Source organism: Trachypithecus francoisi, unplaced genomic scaffold (genome assembly GCF_009764315.1).
Source record: "Trachypithecus francoisi isolate TF-2019V2 unplaced genomic scaffold, Tfra_2.0 Lachesis_group10, whole genome shotgun sequence".
Classification (NCBI taxonomy): Eukaryota; Metazoa; Chordata; class Mammalia; order Primates; family Cercopithecidae; genus Trachypithecus; species Trachypithecus francoisi.
Window position 1 is genome coordinate 38,777,559 of NW_022681455.1, and position 26,387 is coordinate 38,803,945.

At 39.6% G+C, this 26,387-nt stretch overlaps 1 protein-coding gene across 1 annotated transcript in view; it reads left to right on the top strand.

The window, feature by feature from the left end:
• Positions 1-233: 233 nt before the first annotated feature.
• The window catches only part of DNAH8 (dynein axonemal heavy chain 8), a 334,964-nt gene continuing 308,810 nt past the window's right edge, over positions 234-26,387 (top strand). The window contains exons 1-8 of the mRNA XM_033217044.1: positions 234-502; positions 6,749-7,164; positions 7,301-7,435; positions 14,092-14,176; positions 18,569-18,720; positions 21,151-21,340; positions 21,893-22,056; positions 25,844-26,020. Of these exons, the coding sequence (XP_033072935.1) occupies positions 6,772-7,164; positions 7,301-7,435; positions 14,092-14,176; positions 18,569-18,720; positions 21,151-21,340; positions 21,893-22,056; positions 25,844-26,020 (1,296 nt within the window). The 5' untranslated portion in view covers positions 234-502; positions 6,749-6,771. The remainder of the gene's footprint in view (positions 503-6,748; positions 7,165-7,300; positions 7,436-14,091; positions 14,177-18,568; positions 18,721-21,150; positions 21,341-21,892; positions 22,057-25,843; positions 26,021-26,387) is intronic.

The following is a 26,387-nucleotide window of genomic DNA, read 5'->3' on the forward strand; positions in this document are numbered from 1 at the left end:
CCAGGCTTATTTCCCGTTCCTCTACCCTTCTCATTCCCCTCTAGCCCAAAAGTCTCATCACTGAATTTACCACTTTTCCCAAGCTAGTTGTGTCTGTTTTTGCTTCTCTGCTTTTGTACCCCACTGTCCCCACCTTCTGCCTAGAATGTTTCTCTCTCCCATCTTCTCCTGACAACTCTTCTTTAGACTCGACTCGTGTGGTATCTTTTCTGTCAAGTTTTTTTTTTTCCCAGAAGTTTTGCTGCCTGCTGAGGTCCCTTAGCCCTTCATTAATTCACTTGTCATTGACATTGACCATCTTGTGTTGTATTCAATAGTCTGTCACACCGATTTGATTGTGCATTTTGCTTTAGAGAAGTCCTTAGTCTTTTATGTAGCCATAGTGGCCACACATGCAGAAGACGCTCAATATTGTTGAATGAACTAATGCATTTGGGACAGGGTTACAGAAATGGGTGCAGGAGAAAAGGGGGTGGTTGAATTGGCTGTACCCAGCACACAGGTATGCAACTTGCTCACTTACTGTAGTATTCCTAGGTGTGGAGGAGTCCAACACCTGGAAATGCTCCTGAAAATAACCAGGGATGACTTTGTGGAAGTTCACTGAATCCTTAAAATTAAACTTAAGGAGAATGGATGGTGGGAATTGAAAATGATTGCATCCAGACTGGGCCGCATAGTTAGATCCCATCTCTACAGAAAAACCAAAACCCAAACCAAAAGAGAACAGCCAAATGTGATTGCATATGCCTTTAGTCCTAGCTACTCGGGAGGCTGAAGTAGGAGGATTGTTTGAGCCCAGAAGGTGAGGACTGCAATAAGCCGTGCTCACATGACTGTACTCCAGCCTGTACAACAGAATAAGTTGTCTGTGAAGGAGAGAAGGACCCAGAGACAGTGAACAAGTGTTGATGTCACATTCACTCCGTGCTCTATGGGTCAGCAGAATGTGAATGCTTGGGGGTAGATTTGTAGGGAATTTTAGGTCCTAATTTTTTTTTTTTTTTTTTTTTTTTATGACAGGTTCTAACTCTGTCACCCAGACTGGAATGCAGTGGCGCCATCTTGGTTCACTGCAGCCTTGACCTCCTGGGCTCAAGCTATTCTCCCTCCTCACACCCTCCAAGTAGCTGGGACTACAGGTGCATGCCACCACACCTGGCTAATTTTTTCCATTTATTGTCAAGACTGGATTTCTCCATGTTGCCTAGGCTGGTCATATATGTTACTATATATGATATGCACACATATAATACAACTAAAATGTACACATGTTTTTTTTTTTTTAGAAAAGAACCATACTGAAAGTTAGAAAATTGGAAAGTAAAAATTCTTCTTCTACTTCCCTTCTTCAATCTCTTTCACTCAAAATGATTCTTGTTAATAATTTATTGTGTATTCTCCCTAGACAGCTTATAATGCACTTTATCAAATCTAAACTATTACTGATTACAATTTTTTTTGCAATTCTATACATGCAAATTAGGTATTTTTTGTCACTGCTTAAAGAAAAAAGTGCTGAGAAACAAAAAAATGCTGCAGATTAAACCTTCTTAAAGTATGCATCTTAGAATTGATGAAATACCATATGTACACATATACACACTTTAAAACATTTATGGGGTGGTGTTATTATGCAATGTATCTTGCTTTTTTATGTAACAGTATGTCTTAGAGAGTTTTACATATCTGCATATGTAGCCCTACCTCATTCTTTGTATCAATAATGATGCATTAAAATTTTATTGAACAAGGGTAGTACAGAACAATTAGTGGGCCCTTCATTGAGGGACATCTTGGTTGTTTCCAAGGTGTGTGTGTGTGTGTGTGTGTTTTCTTGCTTGTTTTTGCTATTACAAACATGTTGCAGTGAACCACCAACCTTGTGTGTATGTGTGTGTGTGTATATATATAGAGAGAATATCTATATATATACACATAGTTGGTAAGATTTTTTCATTTTTGCTATAGTTTTTAGGAATTCCTCTATATAAAGTAGTTGCATACATTTTCTAACTTAAAATTAAATAATTGCATCACTCATTGGAAGTCATAAGTTGATCTTTTAGTATTTAGAGTTTGTCACCTGCCAAGGAATATTTGACACTCAAAAACCATGTTGAAAATGCATCTCAAATTATAGTATTTCATTAGAGGGAAGATTCTACAATTTCCTTAAGTAAAATCTCTCCAAAATGGCAGTGGTCATGTATTTATATATTTCTTTGGGAATCTTAGATATATGATCTATTTTAACAAAATTTAAACTATAACAAATTATTTATAATTCATTTTTTTCTGACACACAATAGGGATTAGTCCCTGATTATCAATTTTTAGTGTTCACAGACACTCGTATTCACAGAAACAAAGTCTGTATGTCAGTGTTCACAGTCACAAAAGTCTGCTTGTATAAAAACTACATTTATTACTTATTTTAACAGATTCTGAATCCTTGCTGTTTGTGGTCTTTTGGAATAATGAATATGATATGATGTAGTTCTAAACTTCTTTTTCCCAACCAAATTTTCCCTGATTTGACCTGTTCATAGCTTTTTATAGTTTACCTCTTTACTTCTCTGTTTACATTTCTTCCCTCTGCTTCTTATTGACTCCTACTCACCCTTTAAGGCCAACTAATGTTCAAATCCTCCATGAAATCCTCTTTGTCTATTTTGTCCACATTTATCTCTTCCTTCTTTAAATTCCTTTTTCAGCAGAACGTCACAATTTAACATTCTTGATTGATTCATATAGGTTACTTTATCTCCTAAATGAGACTGAATTCTTCAGGAATTCTTGTCTTGGCTGGATTTCAGGCAAGAAATCTAGGGGGTGCTACATTAGCTCTGGTTGTTGAGTATTTGTGGCTTGAAGTAGTCTTTTTTATTTTTTTTCAACTTTTATTTTGGATTCAGGGGATACATATGGAGATTTCTTACAAAGGTTTATTGCATGATGCTGAGGTTTGGAGTATGATTAAACCTGTCACCCAGATAGTGAGCATAGTACCCAATAGGTAGTTTTTCAACCCTCACCCCCATCCTTCCCTTCCCCCTCTTGTACCCCCAGTGTCTATTGTTTTCATCTTTATGTCCATGTATACCCAGTGTTTAGTCCCTACTTACAAGTGTGAACATGAGGTATTTGGTTTTCTATTTCTGTGTTAGTGTTACAGAGAAACATTATTTCCCCACCTATGTGTTTCTAGCTGCATACATGTTCCTTCAGAAGACATGTTTTTTTGTTTTTTTTTTTTTTTTTTTTATGGCTGCGTAGTATACCATGGTGTATATTTTTTCATCCAATCCACTGTGAAGTTGTATTCCTAAGACAAGAGGCGGGGCTTCTCCAGAGACCTGGAGGAGGTGTAGCTAATGCAGAGGATCATCACAGCCCACTCCCTCTAGAGTCAGAGGAATGCCTGGGCTGCTGTTTCACAGATGGACACCTATTCTGCCCAGCATTAGACTTGCCACCAAATATTTTTACTGCGAATGGGCTAACCATTAAGGTGCGGCCCTAAAACCCTACCAAGCTCAAAAATGCACCCTGACATTGTGTTTCAAAATGGTGGCATAGAAGCAAGCTGGCTGCTTCTTCTCCCTTGCCACCAGAAAATGGAAGCAAACACACAATATTAAGATTATCACCAGCAATATCCCAAAACTCAGATATAAAGATGAGATTATTTCCAGTACCACAGAGAAGTGAAAAAACCTCTAAGCAGATGGTAAGAGAATTGGACTTCCATAGCATGACACTCCTTACCCCAGTCTGCCTGGCACCAGGCAAATGGAAAATTTCCCCTAGTCTTATGGTTTCTCTAATGGGCAAAGTGAGATTGAAGTGAACAACCAACTTTCCTACCATCTTGGGTTCCATGGCAGGAGACCTGTTCCTGCCTCAATCCACAGGCAGTATCAACAGTACTAAAGGGAAAAATATCCCCGAGGATAGCCAGAGACGAAGGAGGGAGATGGGACTACCATCCCCAGTCCTGGAAACTCTGCTCTGTAACTTGGCCAAAGAAGATACCAAATCAGAGTTGCTGTTTGGCAGTACCATGCTATAGGAAGCTCATTCCCCAGTTCCCTTAGGCATGAACCCCTAGCCAGCATTCCCACACTGCTGGGATAATCCCTTTAGGACATCCCGCATTTTGGATGGGCAGCAATCTGATTACTAGAACTGAGGCAAACCCAGGCTTAAGCTGACATCTAGTGCTGGAAATGAGTCAGTGACCTAGTGAAAAAGAAAAGAAAATCCACAGGTAAATTATAAAGAGTCTCTAAGCAGACATATCCAATAAAAACCAAAACCAGCCAGCCAGAGAAGGCTGGAATAAATAATTAATTTTTCAACACAAAGACATACAGACACATTCACAAGAAACAATAACAAACAGAGGATCATGACCTCTTCAAAAGGACAAAGCAAGAAACCAGCGACTAACCCTAATAAGAACGCAATATGTGAACACTCTGACCAAGAATTCGAAATAGCAGTTTTAAGGAAACTCAGTGATCTCCAAGATAACACAAAAAAAAATTCAGAAATTCATCAGAGAAGGTTAACAAAGAGATTGAGATAAAAAATCCATAAATTTTGGAATTAAAAAATACATTTGCTGAGCTAAAAAACTTATTAGAGGTTCTCAACAGCAGATCAAGCAAAGAAAGAATCACTGAGCTCAGGTTGTTTGAAAATGTGCAGAGGAGGCCGGGCGCGGTGGCTCAAGCCTGTAATCCCAGCACTTTGGGAGGCCGAGACGGGCGGATCACGAGGTCAGGAGATCGAGACCATCCTGGCTAACACGGTGAAACCCCGTCTCTACTAAAAAAAAAATACAAAAAAAGTAGCCGGGCGAGGTGGTGGGCGCCTGTAGTCCCAGCTACTCGGGAGGCTGAGGCAGGAGAATGGAGTGAACCCGGGAGGCGGAGCTTGCAGTGAGCTGAGATCCGGCCACAGCACTCCAGCCTGGGCGGCAGAGCGAGACTCCGTCTCAAAAAAAAAAAAAAAAAAGAAAATGTGCAGAGGAGACAAAAGGAAAAAGAATGAAGAGGAACAAACATATAGAAAATCACCTCAAAAGACCAAGTTTAAGAATTATTGAGTTTGTGACCAGCCTGAGCAACCGAGTGAGACCCTGTCTCTAAAAATAAAAAATAAAAAAATTAGCCATGCATGGTGGTGCATTCCTGTTGTCCCAGCTACTCAGAAGGCTGAGGTGGGATGATCACTTGAACCCAGGAGCTTGAATACTGGTACTGTTTGGCAGTACCATGAGACCAGTCTCAGCAACATAACGAGACCTTGTCTCTATGAAAAATAAAAATAAAAAATAAATAAATAAATAAGCCAGGCTGGTGGCATGCACTGTAGTCTTAGCTACTTGGGAGGCCGAAGTGGGAGGGTCACAAGCCTGGGAGGTCAAAGCTGCAGTGAGCTATGATCGCGCCACTGCACCTGAGCCCAGGTGGTAAAGTGAGGCCTTGTCACAAAAGAGAAAGAGAGAGAGAGAGAGAGAAAGAGAGAAAGGGAGTGGGGAGAGGGAAGGCTAAAAAAACCCTGCTGATAGTTTGGGAGCAATGGTTTATGTTGACAATTCTAGGGGCAGTGGGTGGGTAAACTGGTTAACTGGCAGCTAAAAGATAGGTCAGTTTGTCCTTGAGTAGGCCAATTAAGGGTATCAAACAAACAATTATAGTTGTTTATGAGTTCTCTGGAAAACTTGGAGAGGGCAGTTGTGGGGCATAGGTGACAGGATGGTTCTGTGTGGTGTCTGCTGGTGACCCATTGTAAGAAGCTCCATCTTACTTAGGCCAGGTCTGCATCTGTGTCCTCAGAATTTCTCACTAGAAACTTCTTTTTCTGTCTTACATGTCTGGGAATGTATCCTTTTGTTCTCCAAATGTTTACTATTATTCTGGTTTCTGGATTTTAACCACATCCTGAAAACATATTTATTTGGTTGGAGGCATCATTATTGTCCTACAAGATGAGTTTTGTCTATAACTGACATCTCTTCTTCCACTGGCATCCCCTAATTTCCATGGTTATGTGCTCATTTCTTCTACACTTCTTTATTATTAGAGCTTTTCTGATTAGGTAGGCTAGATTTATGCTTTCTATAGTACTATTGCCTCAATAAATAGCCACAATCACTTTTCAGTGTGAACTTTCTGTTTGGACTTGGGGTTATTCATTTTGGCTGCTAAGAGGATGTTTTATGCTTTTATGGTAGACGAGATGGCAGACAGTAGAATGTCTGATTGATGAACTGTATTGCATCACAGAGTTCCTTGAAGCAAGGAACATTTAGAGTTCACGAAGTTCTTTGCTTGGTCTCTTGCACAGTGAGTACCTTGGCAGTGATCTATAGTCTGTCCTCTAATTTAGTGGCTCTCAATCTTTTTTTAGCCCTAAGGCACCTGAGGACAGGTGCTCTCCAATGAATTGCCAGGGTTACTATGCCAGGGATGGGATGTGCGTGGAGGGACAGTCCCCTAGGGCCATAACATAATCAGGAGGAGCACTTAAAGTTTGAAAAAGCTCCCAGGTGTGTGTGTGTTTGCTGTCCTCACTAAAAATATCACCTCTCCCGCCCAATAAACCAAGCTTCTTCAGATAATATGGCAAGGCAGAACTTGATGATTTTGCTGCTTGTCTAGCTAAAAGGGGAGGAATAAAAACGTACAACACTCAATTTACTGTAATTTTAAACGAACCTCTGTTATAACTCTAGGTTTTGAAGCATAACGACGGAGGATGGAGAAGGAAGCTGAAGAAGCCGGCGCCCCTTCTGAGGGAGCAGAGGCTCCTCCCTCCACGGAAGAGGCTGGCCCTCCCCGTTCAGAAGAGGAAGAGGCCCCGCGCCCTCCAACGGTGGAGGCTCCGGCAGAAGATAATTTCTCTCTTTCCCCAGAAGATGATGTTCCTTTTGTGGTGGATTATCGGGATCTCCTTCCTTCTGAAGAAGGGATAGTTCTTCCAGATGATGATGAAGCGGATCTGAATAGAGTTCGACCCAGGCTTGCACCAAGACCGGTTCAATCAGTGATTTCGGAAGTGCTGTCCTCTTCCTCTTCCCGGCGGTCCTCCAGATACCGCCGGAGTATGAGTGGCCTTCCCAATCTGCAGGAAACATTAAAAGAGAGACAGGTTTGCTTCTAATAAGATTTTTCATGCGTGCCACTTTCCTTTACAAATATGAAATACTTTTACTTTACAAAATATGAAATAGTTTGATGTTTTTTCTTCAGAATTGCAATTTTGACGCTTGGTTTTCATTCCTTAGGCAAGATTTAGAGAGGCAAGGGAAAGCCGAAGACTGAAAATTGACCCTTCATACAAATATATATTTGAAATTCTAGCAGAAAATCTTGGCCTGGACATAGTAACTGTGGAAGAATTAATTTTGGATTGCCCATCTGTAAGTTTAAGTCTTACCATTATATTTTAATTGCTCTTTGAGTAAGTGATTAACTTAGGAAAACAGAGTTGTCATAAACAACAACAACAAAAATCATTTAGAAAGACGAAGTTGGGGCAGGGCATAGTGGCTCATGCCTGTAATCCCAGCACTTTGGGAGGCTGAGGTCTGAGGATTGCTTGAGGCCAGGAGTTTGAGAGTAGCCTGGGCAACATGGCGAAACTCCTGTCTCTGCAAAAAACACAAAAATTGGTTGGGTGTGGTACACCGTACCTGTGGTCCCAGCTACTCAGGAGGCTGGGGTGGGAGGAACTCTTGAGCCTGGGAGGTGGAGGATGTAGTGCGTACTCCAGCCTGGCTGACAGAGTGAGATCCTGTCTAAAAAAAAAACAAAAAAGAAAGAAAAAAAAAAGAAAAAGATTAAAGTTGGAATTTTACTGACTAGAGGAGAAGATTTAGTTTATATAATTATAGCCAGTTGAATGGTATTTCTTTTTAAATTAAATTAAATTAATTTGTTTGTTTGTTTGGGACGGAGTCTTGCTCTGTTGCCAGGCTGGAGTGCAGTGGCGTGATCTCGGCTCACTATTTAACCTTGCCTTCCGGATTCTCCTGCCTCAGCCTCGTGAGTAGCTGGGACTACAGGCGTGCACCACCATGCCCAGCTATTTTTAAAGTTTTTTGTGTTTTTAGTAGAGATGGGGTTTCACCATGTTGGCCAGGATGGTCTTGATCTCTTGAGCTCGTGATCCGCCCACCTTGGCCTCCCAAAGTGCTGGGATTACAGGCCTGAGCCACTTCACCCAGCCCAGCTGAATGGTATTTCTAGTCAGGTTTACAGGAGGAAGAAGAGAAGACTCAGCAACTAGAATTTTGGCTGAACTTCTAACTCAGAATGATGTCAGAAGTTAGAGGCATAGTTGAGTGACAGTAGGTAATATTTTGCAAGTACATATTATATGGACTACATATGCAAATCACTTGTAGAGAAAAACTGCATAAATAAGTCAGGGAACAGTGACTATTGTATGAGTATACGGTAGTAGAAATAGTGATGTGATTGCAGGTCAGGTTACCATATGTCTCAGTGTGCCAGGGACAGTTCTGGATTATACCTGTTTTCCTGGCATGATTAACAGTACCTCCTGACACTACTAAAAGTTTTGGATGATAAATTGATGTGGTCACCCTAATTATAGTAATGTATGATACACTTGTGTCGTAGCTTCCCTCCTCATAGCTCTGGTTCTAAGATCATTTTCAATAAAACTACCACTAGCTTCTTGGACTTTTTCTCAACCCTAGGAGTGAACTGGGCTGGTATCCCAGAAAGACCAGTGAGCAGGTGCAGACTGCTGGTGAGCTGATTGTCTCACTGAATGCACTGGCGGGAGAGTTGGGGTGAGGTGGGGTTGTGGTGAGGTTGTCACCATGGGGGCCATATCCCCTGCTTTTATAGGGGTCTTCAAACATGCGCAAAACTCTTTAGCTTGCTCTAGGAGCCAGGGTTCTATGGAACAGTGCCTAAAAGAGCTACTCCCGGCCGGGTGCAGCAGCTCACACCTGTAATCCAAGCACTTTGGGAAGCTGAGGTGGGCAAATCACTGGAGGTCGGAAGTTCAAGACCAGCCTAACCAAAATGGTGAAACCCTGTCTCTACTAAAAATACAAAAATTAGCTGGGTGTGGTGGCATGTGCCTGTAGTCCCAGCTACTCGGGAGGTTAAGGCAGGAGGATCGCTTGCACCCAGGAGGCAGAGGTTGCAGTGAGCCGAGATTGCACCACTACACTCCATCCTTGGCAATAGAGTGAGACTCCAACTCATATAATAATACTAATAATAGTAGTAGTAGTAGTAATAATAAAGAGCTACCCCTTGCTTCATACAGTGCATTGTTAAATTCTGCAAAATTGCCTGCGCTTCATGTCGTCCAGTATCCTTATAAGAATATGGTCCTGGCAGTTCCCTGACAGTAGGAATGGGATTGCTCATTTTCTTGGTCCTGTTGTGTAGCTGTAATAGTTAGATGGGGATGTGATTGATGCAAAGACATCAATAGCTCTAAGCTATTATAATGACAAAGTATAGAGAATGCATGGAGATGTGTACATAAAACAAGAGGTGTCACAGCAAGCAACTGGAAGTAAGTTGTGGTTTCCCAGGTCACCAAAGTTCCCTGGTGGAATTTACTGCTGTGGTCAAGGCTGGCTTCATGGATATATGGGCTGTGTAGTTACAGAGGCCCCTGTGCTTAGAATGTCGCCGTGCTTGGTTTGATGATCTTTTGTCACCATTTTGAAGTTCTTGATAATTCTTTGGTAAATGTCTCTCATTTTCATTTTGCACTGGGTTCATCAAATTCTGTAGCTGGTCCTGGCTGTGGACAATGCCAACCAAATAGTAAGAGGATTTTCTTTGCCATTCTCAAGTTGGGTTTGTTTGTTTTAATGGTCTCCTTTCCCCAGTGAGTTCTAGTTTCTGTGACGATTCTGGCTACATGTCTTTCTAGCCTCTCTGAGCAACTGGTGCAAAACAACCTTATATGCATCCCTGAGATGATGACAATGAGAAGAAGGCAAGGCCAATTTCTAAAAAGTCATTTCTTAGTAGGCCCAGGCTTCAGGCCTGTCCCGAGGATCATTCCTGCATTTGGTTAAGGAGGAAGGAAGATAAGTGATCAATTTTGTTTCACCTGAAAATTGCTGGGCCACAAATTTGGATAACACCACAACTGGAATCCCTATATCTTCTGCAAAGGGTATGGGCATAGGCATTGTGGCCTGATCACTGCCTTCATGAAAGGGTAACTGCTAGAACTAAGGTGGGGCGGGGGAGGTGGGCACCTGCAGTAATCCACCTTTAAGTATTTGCCATCTGGATTTCTGGGCTGGTATTCTCTGTTTGGAGGAATTCTTACTGGCTAGCATGCTAGCGTTCTATTTGCTATTCCTGGGGTATGTCTCAGACTTTGGGTCCATGTGGTTAGATTCTACTTTTAAGGTCATTATGGTCCGGGCCAGACACTGCTTATGCTGCAAGGAATGGGAAATGTAGGCATTAAGGAAGAATCAAGCTGCCAAAGGTATTTCCTTAAGAGTTGCTTGTGAGTGTGCAAAGCCATGGTGGAGGGAAAATTGTGTACCCAATAGGGAAACCAGTGTCAAAATCTGAAAGATTAGAATGCTTAGTTGGTTGTGGGGAAAAGGCAAGGACGTATGATAGGTTGGATCAAGGTTGGTGACCACGTGAGTAAGGAGATGGAACAAGGAACAAGGGGTGGCATGATTTGGTGTGGTGCAGTTTAGGAAATTGGGGGTATATGGAAAAGTATTCTTTAGTTTTTTGTTTTTTATTTTTTTATTTTATTTTTTTTTTGAGACGGAGTCTCCCTCTGTTACCCAGGCTGGAGTTCAGTGGTGCGATCTCAGCTCACTGTAACCTCCACCTCCCAGGCTCAAGCGATTCTTCTGCCTCAGCCTCCTGAGTAGCGGGAACTACGGGTGCACGCCACCACACCCAGCTAATTTTTGTGTTTTTAGAAGAGACAGGGTTTCACCATCTTGGCCAGGCTAATCTCAAACTCCTGACCTCAAGTGATCCACCAGCCTTGACTTCCCAGAGGGCTGGGATTACAAGTGTGAGCCACCACGCTGGGCCTGGAAAAGTATTCTTTTAATGTGAAGCCTGGTGTGCAATCCAGGATGAAAGTAGCTCAGTAAAGGCACCACAAAAAAGTGGACAACAGACGGTATGATGGTTACTTTGTTTGCCTCTGGATCCATTCTCCCTTTGTCTCTGCCCTGCTCTGTGGCATAGAAAGCTGAACGCAATAGATCTATCACCTGGGCTCCCTTACTCTCCAGTTTCCACTTGGTTCAGCCAGTGGGAGGCACAGCAGGAGATGGGAGGGCAGAAGGGGAGAGAAGCTCCCCACCTGGCCCTGTTCCTGACTGTGGTTGTCTGCTGCCATAGTTGTAGCTCCCTGAGCAGCCTGCATCTCCAGTTCTCAACCTGGCCCTAGTCATTCTATTTCCTCTAGCTCTCAACTCTTTAGGCCTTGGGGGATCACGGGTTTCCTTTGTTGCTAGTCCCATTGTTGCTACTAGTGCTGCAGTTTCCTTTAATCCTGCTCTGGCCTCTAGAAATAGTCTTTTATTTTATAAACAAAATAGTCTTTTTCTTTATAAAGTTTTGTCAAAACACCCGTTTGGGTGTGAATTCTTTTCTTGCTAGGACCCTGACCAATACAGATGTTTCTGCAACATTGGCCCTTTAACCCCTTCCCACTTTCCTGCCCCCTTCATTTAGCACTGCTCAAGATAATCTCTTTTCTGGCTTACTGGCAGTGTTTTCCAGTGACTGGGTGGCAGGGTTGTGGTACTGTGGAAGGAGCACAAATTTGGACACCCAAGGCTGAGGTCCAATCCCAGGTTCTGTGCTGTGCTTGTGTGTTTTGGGTCCTTCACTTAAATTTTTTTTTTGTTTTCTTTTGAGACAGACTATCGCTCTTTTGCCCAGGCTGGAGTGCAGTGGTGTGATTACAGCTCACTGCAGCCTCAACCTCCCGGACTCAGGCCATCCTCCAACTTTAGCCTCCCAAGTAGCTGGGACCATTGGCACATACCACCATGCCCAGCTAATTTTTTTGGTATTTATATAGAGAGGAAATTTCGCCATGTTTCTCAGGCTGGCCTTGAACTCTTGGGCTCAAGCAATCTACCCAACTGGGCCTCTCAAAGTGCTGGGATTACAGACACTGAACCTGGCCTACTTAAATTCTTTTTACCTTAATTTTCTCTTCTCTAAGAAGGGTATAATAATGCCATTTTAACTAGGTGATACTCAGATGATTCTTTTTACCTTAAATTCTTTTTACCTTAATTTTCTCTAAGGAGGGTATAAAAATGCCATTTTAACTAGGTGATACTCAGATGATTCTTTTTACCTTAAATTCTTTTTACCTTAATTTTCTCTTCTGTAAGAAGGGTATAATAATGCCATTTTAACTAGGTGATACTCAGGTGATTCTTTTTACCTTAAATTCTTTTTACCTTAATTTTCTCTTCTGTAAGAAGGGTATAATAACGCCATTTTAACTAGGTGATACTCAGATGAACTGTTGGTAAAATGCTGTGTAATATAAGTGAATTTTTAATTCACAGTCATGATTTTGGTCCATGATCTCACATTTACTTTGCTAGTCTCATGAGTACAATGTATCTAAAATGCAAGGATTCATTGCATTTGATATTTTGATGTCTTTTTATCCCAGTCATGTGCACTGCTTTTGAGAATTTGTGTGCTTTCACAGCTAAAGGGTCAGCAAGAAAGTACTGATGGAGCTGTGCAAGGATAACTATGTGGACAGCTTTTGTCCCTTTTAGGTGGTAATTGTGTGAGACCCAAGTATATACGGGAGGTGGAAGAGTAGAGAACTAAGGGCTAGAGTTACGCACATATCGGTGGCTTTGTTTTATCTCCCAGGGTGATGGTTCTCAAATGTGGTCCCAGGACCAGCTGCATCAGCATCACCTAGAACCTGATGGGAATGCAAATCATTTTGTGTTTTTAAAAAGCCCTCTGTGTGATTCTCTGATGCACACCAACATTTGAGAACACTCTCCTAGGAGGAGTGGCTTTGCTACACTTGGGATACTTCCCGTAGGCCGTCAGTATATTAAGAGATACTGATGGCTAGGTGGGGTGGCTCACACCAGTAATCCGGGCATTTTGGGAAGCCAAGGCAGGAGCATCACTTGGGGTCAGGAGTTCAAGACCAGCCTGGCCAACATGGCGAAAACCCATCTTTACTAAAAATACAAAAATTAGCTGGGCCTGGTGGCAGAAGCCTGTAATCTCAGCTACTCGGAGACTGATGCCGGAGAATCTCTTGAACCTGGGAGGTAGAGGTTGCAGTGAGCCGAGACTGTGCTACTGTACTCCAGCCTGGGTGACAGAGCGAAACTCTGTCTCAAAACAAGCAAGCAAGCAAACAAACAAACAAACAAACAACTTCTGTATGGGAATCAGTGGGATTAGGTGAATGGGTATATGACTTTGTATTTCTCATAGGATATTTCAGGGCTTTTGTTTATGTTATCTATTTAGTTTTCTGTTTACTAAGATATTACACTGACTCCTAAGTAATTGAATAAAAGCTTCATGCTCATAAATATGGAAGAATCTCAGTATAATAATTTGTTTTTACTTTAGTTTTGCTACAATATGGGTCAAATTACAATATCTAAAAACATAATTGCTCAAATAATTGGTCAACAAAACAGTAGGCAAATTTTCTGTTCCTCAAGTAAGCTGTTAAAAATAGTTTATCTTAATAATAATTCTCTTATTAAATATTAAATATCAAAATATTTACCTCAAGTTGGACTCATCTATTTACCCCATATAATTCCTTGGGGCAGGGTCAGGTAAGTGGCTGCCCAAAACTATATATGTAGATCATTAATGTAGGTTCGGAAATATATTTCAACCTATATTATATTGCACAGTAATTTTGGAGTTAAATTAGTTTGGGTTCTAAGCTTGCCTTTGTGTACCTTTGAATAAACTCTTTGAGCTTCATCTTCATCTACAAAATACTGAGAATTTTCCCTTAGTCATTTGACTGATTATTATTTTCTCTTTTATTTAACAGCTGGAAGCATTTACTAATTTTTTTGTGAAAGATGGTTGTAAGACACTGAAATTTTTGTACCAAGAGGGAGATGTACCTGGTATTGGTAAGAATTTATGAGGGCAATGTGCCAGTAGTTAGTTCACGCACGTTGAAGTGCAGCATACTTTTTCTCTTATACATAGATAATCCTTTATTTATAAAGAAAATGTTACCAGAAGTTTACGTATAAGAAATATAGTGCCTTAAGAACAACACATTCTCAGCCCAAATATATGTTTCAGGCCTTGCTATAATGTTTCAGGAGAAAATATCCTTGTAGAAATCATTGACCTCTGCTGGGAATACACGTTTTCATTAGAATTTAATTGCATTTTCCCCGAAACAGGTGGAGCCATTTTGTCCAGATGATTAGAAGTGGTGGTGAAACCACTCCAGAGCCCCGCAGCTGCCCCCCTGCAGTCCTGTCACAGCATCTTGTGCCTGCTGCAGCTGTCACTTGGAATAGCTGGTTTTCCCTACTGTGCATATTATGCCTGAACTAATTAACATGCTACCAGCTTGTTAAAACTTTGTTTTCATAACTAGATATGTGGGTTACCCTTTTGGTCTGAGACTACTCATCATCAGAGTCCTGTGGATTTACCTTCAACACATCCCTCCCATTGCTTCTTTCTCACTTGGTTCCTCTGCTGCCTCAGGCTAGGCCTTCCCTGGTGTTCCAGATTGAAAACCAGTATCTCTGTAATCAGATTCTCCCTCTGAAATCTGTACTGCTTATTCCTGCCAAATATATCTTTTATTGTTCCTCTATTTATTGGATTGGCTCCAGATCTCATTTATTCAAGGCCTGCTGTCATCTGGACACACAGTACTTGTCTAGTCTGATCTCCTACTCTTCCAGATGTGAATTTGCTGCTCCCTTTAAGCCCCTCTTCATTGCTTTCTGCATACTAGAGTTATTTCTTTTGCCTTTCTCTGCTCTCCTGGCTTTCCCAGATTGCCTTTCTTCTCTCCACTCAGCATACCCTACCCCCCTCCTTCAGAACACCTCCAGCAGAGCCCTTCCCAGGGTGTTCCAACCCAAACCCATCGCTATTCTCCAGATTCCTGTCTCATTTACAGTATCCATGTAAATATAGTACTTGATTGTGTTCTTCTACCTTCCTCCAATTGTTTAATGTTTAAGTCTTGCTTCTTTGACAAAATATATAAACTCACAATTAGCGACTAGGTTGGCTTTGTGGATTTTCTGTCTCTCATGGTTCTTATCGTGGGAGGATTATTGTGTGGTCTGTATTTTTATAACTTGTTAAAAATTAAAACAATAGCTGAAAATTATAGAAAGATAAAATATCTGTAATTAGAAGCAAAATACAGTCCCAATCAGTTGGAGAAAGCACAATGTTAACTCCTTAGTGAATATTTCTCTATAACTGGTTTATATACATATTTTACAAAAATGGGGTCCAATTCTAGATATTATTCTATAGTGGTTGTTTAATTTTGATAATATTGTCTTCTTTATGCCAATAAGTACATTTATCCAATTAAAATGTTAACCCTTGCATTTTATTTCGTTAGGCTGATATAACTATAATTTTCCAAACTGATCTCTCAGTAGAATTTAGGTTGTTTACAACTTTTTGCTCCCTGAAACAATGCCTCAGTGAATATTACCGAATACAAATCTATGTGGATTAGGAATAATTTTTAGGAGAAATTCTCAGAAGGGAAATTGCCAGAGCAAAGGGTACACATATTTTTAATCATTATTTTTGCTACTTACGAAAGTACATTTATCAGCTTGGTAAATATTCATCTACATTTCTTTGTTGTTGTTGTTGTTGAAATAGAGTCTCACTCTGTCACCCAGGCTGGAGTGCAATGATGCGATCTTGGCTCACTACAGCCTCCGCCTCCCGGGTTCAAGTGGTTTTCCTGCTTCAGCCTCCTGAGTAGCTGGGATTACAGGCACACACCACTGCGCCCGGCTAGTGTTTTGTATTTTTAGTAGAGACGGGTTTTCGCCATATTGGCTGGGCTGGTCTTGAACTCCTGGCCTCAGGTGATCCACCTGCCTCAGCCTCCCAAAGTGCTGAGATTTCATAGGCGTGAGCCACCACACCCAGCCTACATTTCTTTCTTATATGCATGTGTTAACATATAAATGCTTATTATCAGCTAAAAATGTGGTTATATAATACATTTTATCCTTGACTTGGTGTTTGCACTTGACAGGGTAGCCTAGACCTTTTTTTATGTCATTACATAAAGATTTATCTCATTCAAAAATCATTCCCTATTGATGGTCATATCTCTCCTCTTCATCAGGGAAACTCAAGCTTGTCTTATGTCTTATCAGCCAGAACTGTGTCACGTGGCTATCCTGGGGGTCAGGGAGGCTGAGAGAGCAGTTTTCTTTCTAGGGATGTACACAATGGGACAAAGTCAGGTTCTCTTAGCAAAGAAAAAGGGGAGGGTAGTAAATCCCTGTGCAGCCTCGATGAATGGACATTTGGGCTCTTATATTGCTACATACCATGTATCAGTGTTCTTAGGCTGCAAGCAACAGAAATAGATCTGGCTTATATGAGCAGAAAACAGTGTTTTGGGAGGCGGAAGGTGGATAACAAAATTTAGAACTAGTTGAACAATCAGGTCTTGGGAAGGACAAGAATAGAGCATTTCCACAGATTTCAGGGCAGTTTCTCTAGGATTCATCAGTAGACTTCCATCTCTCAAATCCGTTTTTTTTTTCTTTGTGTGTATTTATTCAAGGTTTATATTCTTGCAGAGTCTAATTAGTCTAGTTCTTACATGCCCATCTCTACGGAGCCCTGGCACTGGTATCCTCCAGAATCACAGGGCAGGAGGAATCTCCCAACCCCCCAAAAAAGAAAGGCTGGGCAGACAATACATTTCTGTGGCTTTGTGATGTGGATTTTCTATTTCTTTCTTTCCTTTTTTTTTTTTTTTTTGAAATAGGGTCTCACTAGGTTGCCCAGGCTGGAGTACAGTGGCATGATGATGGCTTATTGCAGTCTTGACCTCCCAGGCTCAAGTGATTCTCCCACCTCAGCCTCCCGAGTAGTTGGGACTACAGGCACATGCCACCACACCTGGCTGATTTTAAAAAATTATTTGTATTGACAAGGTCTTGCTGTGTTGCCCAGGTTGGTCTCAAACTCCTGGGGTCAAGCAATCCTCCTGCCTTGGCCTCCTAAAATGCTGGGATTATAGGTGTGAGACGCTGCACCTGGCTGATTTTCTATTTCTTTTATTACATTTTAAATTGGCTATTGCTGCAAATAGAAGGCTGTTGATTTTTGCAAATTAACATTGTGACCAACTATCTAACATAATTCTCATATTTTTAATAGTTTTTCTAATTAAAAAAGATTGATAATTAAATGTTTAATTTTCATTGAAATTAGTTCAAGGAAGGATTTAATAGAAGGTGGATACAATGAGTGTATTTAGTATAGGAACTGGACCTTCTTGGGGGTAGTCAGTGAAGGCTTCCTGAGATGGTGGCATTTCAGCTGAGATCTGAAAGATGAGTAGGCATTTGGTAGGTAAAAGGTTGGGGATGGGATAGGAGAACAGCTTGTGTAAGGCCCTGAGGCCAGATCAAAAGGAGCAGAAGTACAGAGTTCAGGGAAAGAGACCCAGAGGAGGCTGCAATTTAAGATGCAATTATTGGCTGGGCATGGTGGTTGACGCCTGTAATCCCAGCACATTGGGAGGCTGAGCTGGGCAGATCACTTGAGGTAAGGAATTTGAGACTAGCCTGGCCAACATGGTAAAGGCCTGTCTCTACTAAAACTACAAAAAATTAGCCAGGCATGATGGCGTGTGCCTGTAATCCCAGCTACTTGGGAGGCTGAGGCACAAGAATCACTTGAACTTGGGAGGCGGAGGTTGCAGTGAACTGAGATTGTGCCACTGCACTCCAGCCTGGGAGACAGAGCAAGACTCCATCTAAAAAAAAAAAAAAAAAAAAAAAAAGGAAAAAGATGCAATTATTGGGCAGGCATGGTGGCTCACACCTGTAATCCCAGCACTTTGGGAGGCCAAGGCGAGTGGATCACTTGAGGTCAGGAGTTTGAGACCAGCCTGGTCAACATAGTGAAACCCCATCTCTACGAAAAAAATACAAAAATTAGCTGGATGTGGTGGCACACGCTTGTAGTCCCAGCTACTCAGGACGCTGAGGCAGGAGAATGGCTTGAAGGGAGGTGGAGGTTGCAGTGAGCTGAGATCGCAACACTGCACTCCAGCCTGGGCAACAGAGCGAGACTCTGTCTTGAAAAAAAAGAAAAAAGATGCAATTATTGACATCTTCTAGTAGAACACCCCCAAAAAATTATTCTATGACCATATTGAAAACTTCTTACAATAAAATAAAAGAGGAAACAATAGTGTAAAAGCTACAGTAACTTATCTCACTTGACTAGTTATGTCTATATCCTAAGTTCTTGACTTTTGTTTTCAGAATGCGGTCGAACTATTCCTGGAGCAACTAAAGGGGCAAAAATGATGAAATTGTATATAGACAATGCAGCCCCGGATAAACTAAAAGGACTGTGCATATTTTTTGTTCGTTGCCGTAATGATGTTGCTATAAATGTTAAAACTATTCAAGAGGTATGTTTAAAAATTTCCCCAAATACATAGTTAAACATTGAATATATTTTCATAGTCATGCTTTACTTTGCTTTCCCTTTTTAAATATAGGACTGAATTGAGTTCCAAGAAAATAAATGTATTCATATATTCAAAGAAATTGACTGTAATAGAGCTTAGTTATATTGATACTTTAGATACTGCTTTTAATTTCATGAAAATTTCATTTCTTGATGGTGTGCAAATAATTTTTATCCTCCCATTCACTAGGAAGACATTTAATTTTGTTGATGCAAAGTACTAGTTACTTTATTTAACTTCCCCTTCACTCAATATTTTAGCTCTTTTATCGTTTTAAAAGAAGAAGAGAGAGTTGTCCTAGAGCCTGGACATTGCTAACCTAGTTCTGGGAAGGCAGGATGATGGAATGGGAAAAGCAAGAATTTTAGCCGGATAGACCCAAATTTGCCTCTTAGCTTCACCACTGACTAATCACTTAAGTGTATCCTCTGGAAAGTTGCTCATCCTTTCTAAGACTTAGGTCTCTACATTCTTAAATTGGGAATAATAATACACACCTGACAGGATTGTAGTGACACTAAATGATAGTAAAAACAAATTCTTATTATATTGCCTGACATACAGTAGGCTTTCCACAAGTTCTCTTTGTTATTCTTAGAGAGTCTTAATACCTTTTACAATGGGAAAGGGAACTGAAGTCTAATCTTGTTCCTTTTCTGTTATGATAAAAGATTGCTTGAAGAGAGCTTGTTTAGCTTGGTTTAAGATTTTAGGTTGGCAGTTATTTTTCCCTGACCCCTTGTAAATATTTCATGGTATTTCTTGTGGATGATGAGAGCACTCCTGTTGGTGTAATTCGTAAGTAATCTGTCTTTTTTTCTTTCTATTTGCTTTTGCTGTTTGTCTTCAAAGTCCTGTAGTTTTACCACAATGCCTCTATGTATGGATGTTTCCTCAATCTGTCTTCCATTTCATTAATTCTTTCTTCAACTTATCCATGATTTCATCCATTCACTTTTATAATTTATCTTTTGTTTTAGCTCAGTTATATATGCATATAAAGAGAGAAAAAGTCCTTTTATGAAATAGTGTCTTTCATAAATGAAAAACTGACTTCTATTCTCCAGAAGCAACTATTAAACCCTTTTAATGGATTCTTTCATTTATCTGTATATCTCTAAATAATATGCTCTGATTGCTCCTTTTGTCAATTTAGACATTATCTGTGGCCAGTCGCAGTGGCTCACACCTGTAATCCTGGCACTTTGGGAGGCTGAGGCAGGCAGATCGCCTGAGCTCAGGAGTTTGAGACCACCCTGGGCAACAGAGTGAAACCCCGTCTCTACTAAAATACAAAAAATAGCTGGGTGTGGTGGTGCACTCCTGCGGTCCCAGCTACTCGGGAGGCTGAGGGATGAGAATCGCTTGAGCCACAGAGGCAGAGGTTGCAGTGAGCTGAGATTACACCACTGCACTTCAGCTCGGGCTATAGAGTGAGAGAAAAAAAAAAAAAGAAGACATTTTCTGTGGACTTTTCTCTCTGGAAGATGATAATTTAGCTCTTTTTCTACCTTGTGACCCTTGTTTCTCCATCCCTCTATTCTTCCAACATAGTTATATTCTATTTAACTTAGCTAAATATTTGTTTACATCATTATAACTAAATGTAATCACAGATGAGCCATGTAGTGTAACAGTGGTTCTTAAACTCAAACCCATTTTCATCATAATACTAAGATGCTAGTTGCCCTTTTCACCAATGTTGACATTTGACTGATGGTGCAGAAGCAATGGTGGGAAAAACTACTGATACCTTAACACAAATCAAGATGACACCAAACTGTATGAGTAGTAATTGCATACTTTATTGCCACACACTTACAGTTAAAAAACTAGCAATCAATTTTTTGTGGCCCTAGACAAGTTTTTTAATCTTAATTTTTTGGCTTGGGATTTCTAAATCACTTAAGATGTATTAATTGAAATGTCACGCATGGGTGCTGGGCTTTTGATTTCTGGGCTTTTGGTTTCTTATAGCTGGTAATTTATTCTGCCAAACTTCTGGGCAAGGGCTTTTCACCAGAAAAAAAAAAAAATCATGGACAGGGCAACTTTCAACTGAGGATTTTCTTTACGCAGGTTTGGTTCCATGTCCCTCACCCTGAATAGGTTCCAGGCTATTGCTCCTTTCCTATGCAGAAATTAAAGCAACAAATAAAACATCACTTTGATGAGCAAATATGGGAATAATTAAATTGGGAGCAGAATATAAGTTTGTTGACTTTAGAACTCTAAGGTTCATAACCACTTAAGATTCCCTAATAAAATGTGTTAGTTGTCTATGTTTATTGCAATATAAAATAGATTATGATTTTTCAGTTCTTCAGTGGGATTAGCATGTAAAATAACATTTAAACTCCACTCTTTCAGGAAGCGCTATTTACTGTTCTAGATGCATCGAAAGGACTCTTAAATGGAATTAGGGATATGTTGGCAAACATATTTCTACCAGCTGTTCTTGCAACAAATAACTGGGGTGCTTTAAACCAGTCCAAGCAGGGAGAATCTGAAAAACATATTTTCACTGAAACCATCAACAGATATCTTTCATTTTTAGATGGTAAGTATAAAAGTTAATGTTTAGCAAATTGCAGAAAAGAAGCAAATTAACTAAGATATTTCATAAACATTAGAGAAAAAGTTTCTATCTTAAAAGATGTTAATCAAAGTAATTATGAGACTTAGTGGTAAGAAATGAAATCATTAGAACTCATTTTTGAGGATCTTTCGTGGAGTAAGATATATTTTCTTTTTAATTTTATGTTATAGCAGGAGGAATCTCTTTGTATAATATTAATGAAAATTTTCACCATACTAAAATATATACTTCATTATGAACTCTTTAAAATCTATACTTTTGTTTTTTCATATTGTTACAATGTACACTTTTATCAGTAAATTATGAAGTCATAATCTAATGATTAATTAGAATTATATTTCTGTAAAGTATTAGATCTTTAACATTTCAGTAATTAGAGCATAAAAGTACACATTGACATTTAACACGTTGACATTAAATACTTCTTAATATTAAATATTTAGTATTTTTATTAATATATTTAAAATATTTAATATATAAATTAGTATTAAATGTATTTTTTTTCCTTTTTAGGTGCTAGAATAAGTATTGAGGGAACAGTGAAGTTAAAGACAATAGACAATGTTGATTTTTCCAAACTGCACACCTTTGAAGAAGTAACTGCTGCAGCCAGCAATTCAGAAACTGTTCGTCAGCTAGAGGAAGTGCTGATGGTATGGTACAAACAGATCGAACAGGTGAATTGACTGAAACAATTGCATCTGGACTAGTAGTTTTTATGTGCATCGTAGCCATTGTATTTTGTCTCTAAAAGTAAAGGGAAGAGGTGTCTCCTTTGACTTTCTTCCAGAATCTGGTTTGAAACTCAGCCAATTTTTGGCTCTAGAGCAAAATCATTCTTCTTTGTGGACCACTTAAAATCAATTTTAAGAGATTTCTCACTTCAAGGAAGAAAACATAACAATATGGGTTGAGAATGAAAGAATGAAGAATCAGGAATAGCCATCATTTATCCCCAGTAATGTTTAAATTGTTGATACTCTCCATAAAAGAGAGAGGGAAAAGGCACAGCGAGGAGCCAGAGTGCTAGACGCTAAATAAGCACCTCTTGGTCGATCAGTGGAGTTGTCTGTGCTGTCAAGGAAGTTCAGACTAGGCTGTTTGACATCAGCATCACAGTGGCAAGCCTGCAGCTCTACGGTCAAATTTTTTCTGGCAGTAAGAAAAGTAGTGATAGGGATACAACATATATCAAAATTATTAGAGGCTCCAACTTACACTATAAACACTGTGAAAGAAAATCGGCTATTACATAATTGCCCTAAACAGAAAGAGGACTCTAGGAACCACCCCCTACATCTCTAGTTCATCAGCACAGGACAGCAGAACTAGACAAGAAAATCTTCAGTTATGTGAGGATCGGGGGAAAAAATCTTGACAGGGCAGGAGCTACAGAAAAGCATTTCCAGTTTTACCTTTCTAGAACTATGTTAGGAGGAGGACTGTGAAGTTGGAGTGGCAAAAATTGGAGGACTCCCCTAGGGTCTAGAGTGCTGGCCACAGCATTCGCTTCCAGGTGTCATTAGATGATTGAAACGGGTAATTGCCCACTGGATAACTCTTGCAGCCACGGTACCCAGCCAAGACTTCCTATTTAAAAAAAAAAACTTTGGTGGCACTTGGAATTGTCAGATTTTTAGTTGTTGCCAATATGTTGAGTGTGAAATGATATCTTGGTTTACTTTGTATTACCCTAAATACTATTGAGGTTGAGCATATTTAATGGCTATTTTGGTTTCCTCTGTGTTGAATTGCTTGTTTATATCATTTACTCGTATCATTGCCTGTTCGTATCATTTATCCATATCATCCCTTTATTCGTTTGGATGGCTTGATGTTATCTTACTACATTTTTGGAGGTTAAATAATATTTTCCAGATATTAATCCTATGTTGGTCCCCATTGTGTCATGTTTCATGTGGTATAGTGCCTTTAGTCATGTGGAGACTTAAGTTTTTAATGTAGATAAATATATTAATTACAAATGTTAATCCAGCCTCAACCTAGCTATCCTCAGTGACTACAAAAACTCTGTGCTTTTTATATTTTACTTATGTATTTACTTATGAAACCCTTTCTTACTCCAGTGTTACGAAGACATTCTCTTAAATTCTTTATTTTAAATAGTGAATATAACACAGACTAAAAATGAATATGATGAAAGGAACAAACTGTAAAATGAACACCTGCGTAACCTTTGCACAAGTTAGGAAATAGAACAAGGCTAGGCATGGTGGCTCACTCTTGTAATCCCAGCACTTTGGGAGCCCAGGGCAAGAGGATTGCTTGAGCCCAGGAGTTCAGGACCAGCCTGGGCGACACAGTGAGACCCTGCCTCAAAATAAATAAATAAATAAATTAATTAATTAATTAATGAAAGAAAGAAAGAAAGAAAAAACATAGAACATTACCAGCACCTTAAAATGCCCTTGCATTTCTCTTCCCAGTTTTAAACACCTTTTCTTCCCCCTAGTGGTAACTATTATCTTGACAATTGTGCTTTTCAATTCCATGTTTTTCTTTCTAGTTTTACCCTGTCTCCTACATTGTCTTTTAGAAATGTTACCATTTTATTTTTAACATTTAGGTGTTTAATCCATCTGGAATTGTGTGTGTGTGTGTGTGTGTGTGATGTGAGGTAGAAATCTAATTTTGTGTTTTTCATGTACCTGTAGTTAGCCAATTGTCTCGAATTAAGACTCTTTGTTACATTGTTTAATAGTCCATTTTTTTCTAACAAATTTGTAATATAACCTCTGTCATATATAAAGTTGTTAGACCCCTTTGTTTATCCCACTGATCTATTTACTTATTTTTTATACTATGCTGTGCTGCTTTAATTCTGTAGCGTTTTTCTAAACCAACATTTGGCACACCAAGTGTTTTTTCTGTTTTTCGTCAAAATTACATTGACTATTTCAGGCTAATTGTTTTTCAAAATTAATTTTGAAACCAATTTTTAAAGTATCATGAAAAACTCTATTGAGATTTTGATTAGAATTTCGTTGAATGTGTACATTAATTTAGAGAAAACTGCCATCTTTATATTATTGAATTTTCCATCCATGAACATGATATACCTCCCCATTTAGGTAGGTCTTTTGTGTGTGTAAAATAAGTTTTAAAATTCTCTCCAAAAAGGTCTTGCATATCTTTCATCAGATTAACTTCCAGTTATCACTTTTTTCTTTGCTGTTATAAATTGTACCTTTTTGGAAATTAAATTTTCAGATTGCAAGATAGCTTGTAAAGAAGTGGTACTAATTTTTATGTATAGATCTAGCAACTTTACTAAATTCTTCATGTTTATTAATTGTAAAAAGTTTGTCTTTAGTCTTTTTTTTTTTTTTTTTTTGAGACAGGGTCTCATTCTGTCACCGAGGCTGGAGTGTAGTGGCATAATCATAGCTCACTGCAGCCTCCAACTTCTGGGCTTAAGCGATCCTCCCCCTTCAGCATCCTGAGTAGCTGGGACTACAGACATGCACCACCACACCCAACTAATTTAAAAAATTTCTGTGGAGAAGGGGTCTTGCCTTGTTGCCCAGGCTGGTCTTGAACTCCTGGGCTCAAGCGATCCTCCACCTCAGCCTTCCAAAGTGCTGAAATTACAGGCGGGAGCCACTGCTCCCGACCTTAGATATGCTTGAAGTTTAAAAATGTAGCAAACTATATCATCTGTGATTATGCTGTTTCTGGTTTTTTATTTCCAATTCTTATACCTTCTGTTTCTTTAGTTCTCTTGTTCTGGGACATCTATTACCAGGTGGAATAGAAGTGGGTGGTGATTTTGTCAAACTTGTCATGTCCTTGGTTTTAAAGTGGTATTTTCTAAAATATCACCTTTGGCCAGGTATGGTGACTCATGCCTGTAATCCAAACACTTTGGGAAACTGAGGCAGGAGGATTACTTGAGCCCAGGAGTTTGAGACCAGCTTGGGCAACATAGTGACGTGCTATCTCTACAAAAAATTACAAATTAGCTGTCTGTGGTAGCACTTGCCTGTAGTCCTAGCTACTCAGTAGGATGAGGCAGGAGGATTGCTTCAGCCCAGGAGGTTGGGGATGCAGTGCTCTCTGATTGTGCCACTGCACTCTAGTGTAGGCAACAGAGCGAGACCCTGCCTCAGAACAAACATACAAACAAAAAAGCCCCAAAACCAAAAAACTATGTCCCCCTCACCACCGAAAAAAAAAAAAAAAAAACAAAATAAGTAAGAGAAACTGTCACCTTTAAATATTACGTTTGCTGGAGAGTTTTAGTAGATAGTATTTATCATGTTGTAGAAGTTCTCCTCTAGTCTTCATTTACTAAGAGTTCTTAAACATTATTTGGTGTTGAACATTATTTATACTATAATATAAATAATGCTAAAGCTAAAGCTGCCTTCAAAAAGATGCAATCAGATTTTCACAAAGAAGAATATAACATTTCTATATTTTATAAATTTTTTTTGATTGCAGGTACTTATTGAGAGTGAGCAGATGAGAAAAGAGGCTGATGATTCAGGTCCACTCACCGAACTGGAACACTGGAAACGCATGTCAGCCAAGTTCAACTATATCATTGAGCAGATTAAAGGGCCAAGTTGTAAGGCTGTCATAAATGTGCTAAATGTTGCACACTCCAAACTGCTAAAGGTAAAAGGCTTTCTAATTAAAGTTTGGTATACTTCAGAACAAGCAGCTAGAAAATTATCCTGTTGAACTACTTCTTAGTGTAATATACTGGAATCGTGTTTAGAAGTGTTAGCGTTTGAGTAAGACTTTTACATATATCACAATTATTTCCAGAAGAGGAAATGAAGATATATTTCTCAGGATTTCACAGACCAATTTTGACCATACTGCTATGGGGTGATTTCTAGGAAAGTGATCATCTTTTATTTTTAAATTGTTTTTGAAATTGTAAATCAATGAAGAAAATCAATGTAGGCTCGTTGAGGTAAACAACTGCATATAAAGTCAAAAGTAGAATACATCTCATCCCCACGATTCTACCTCTTTT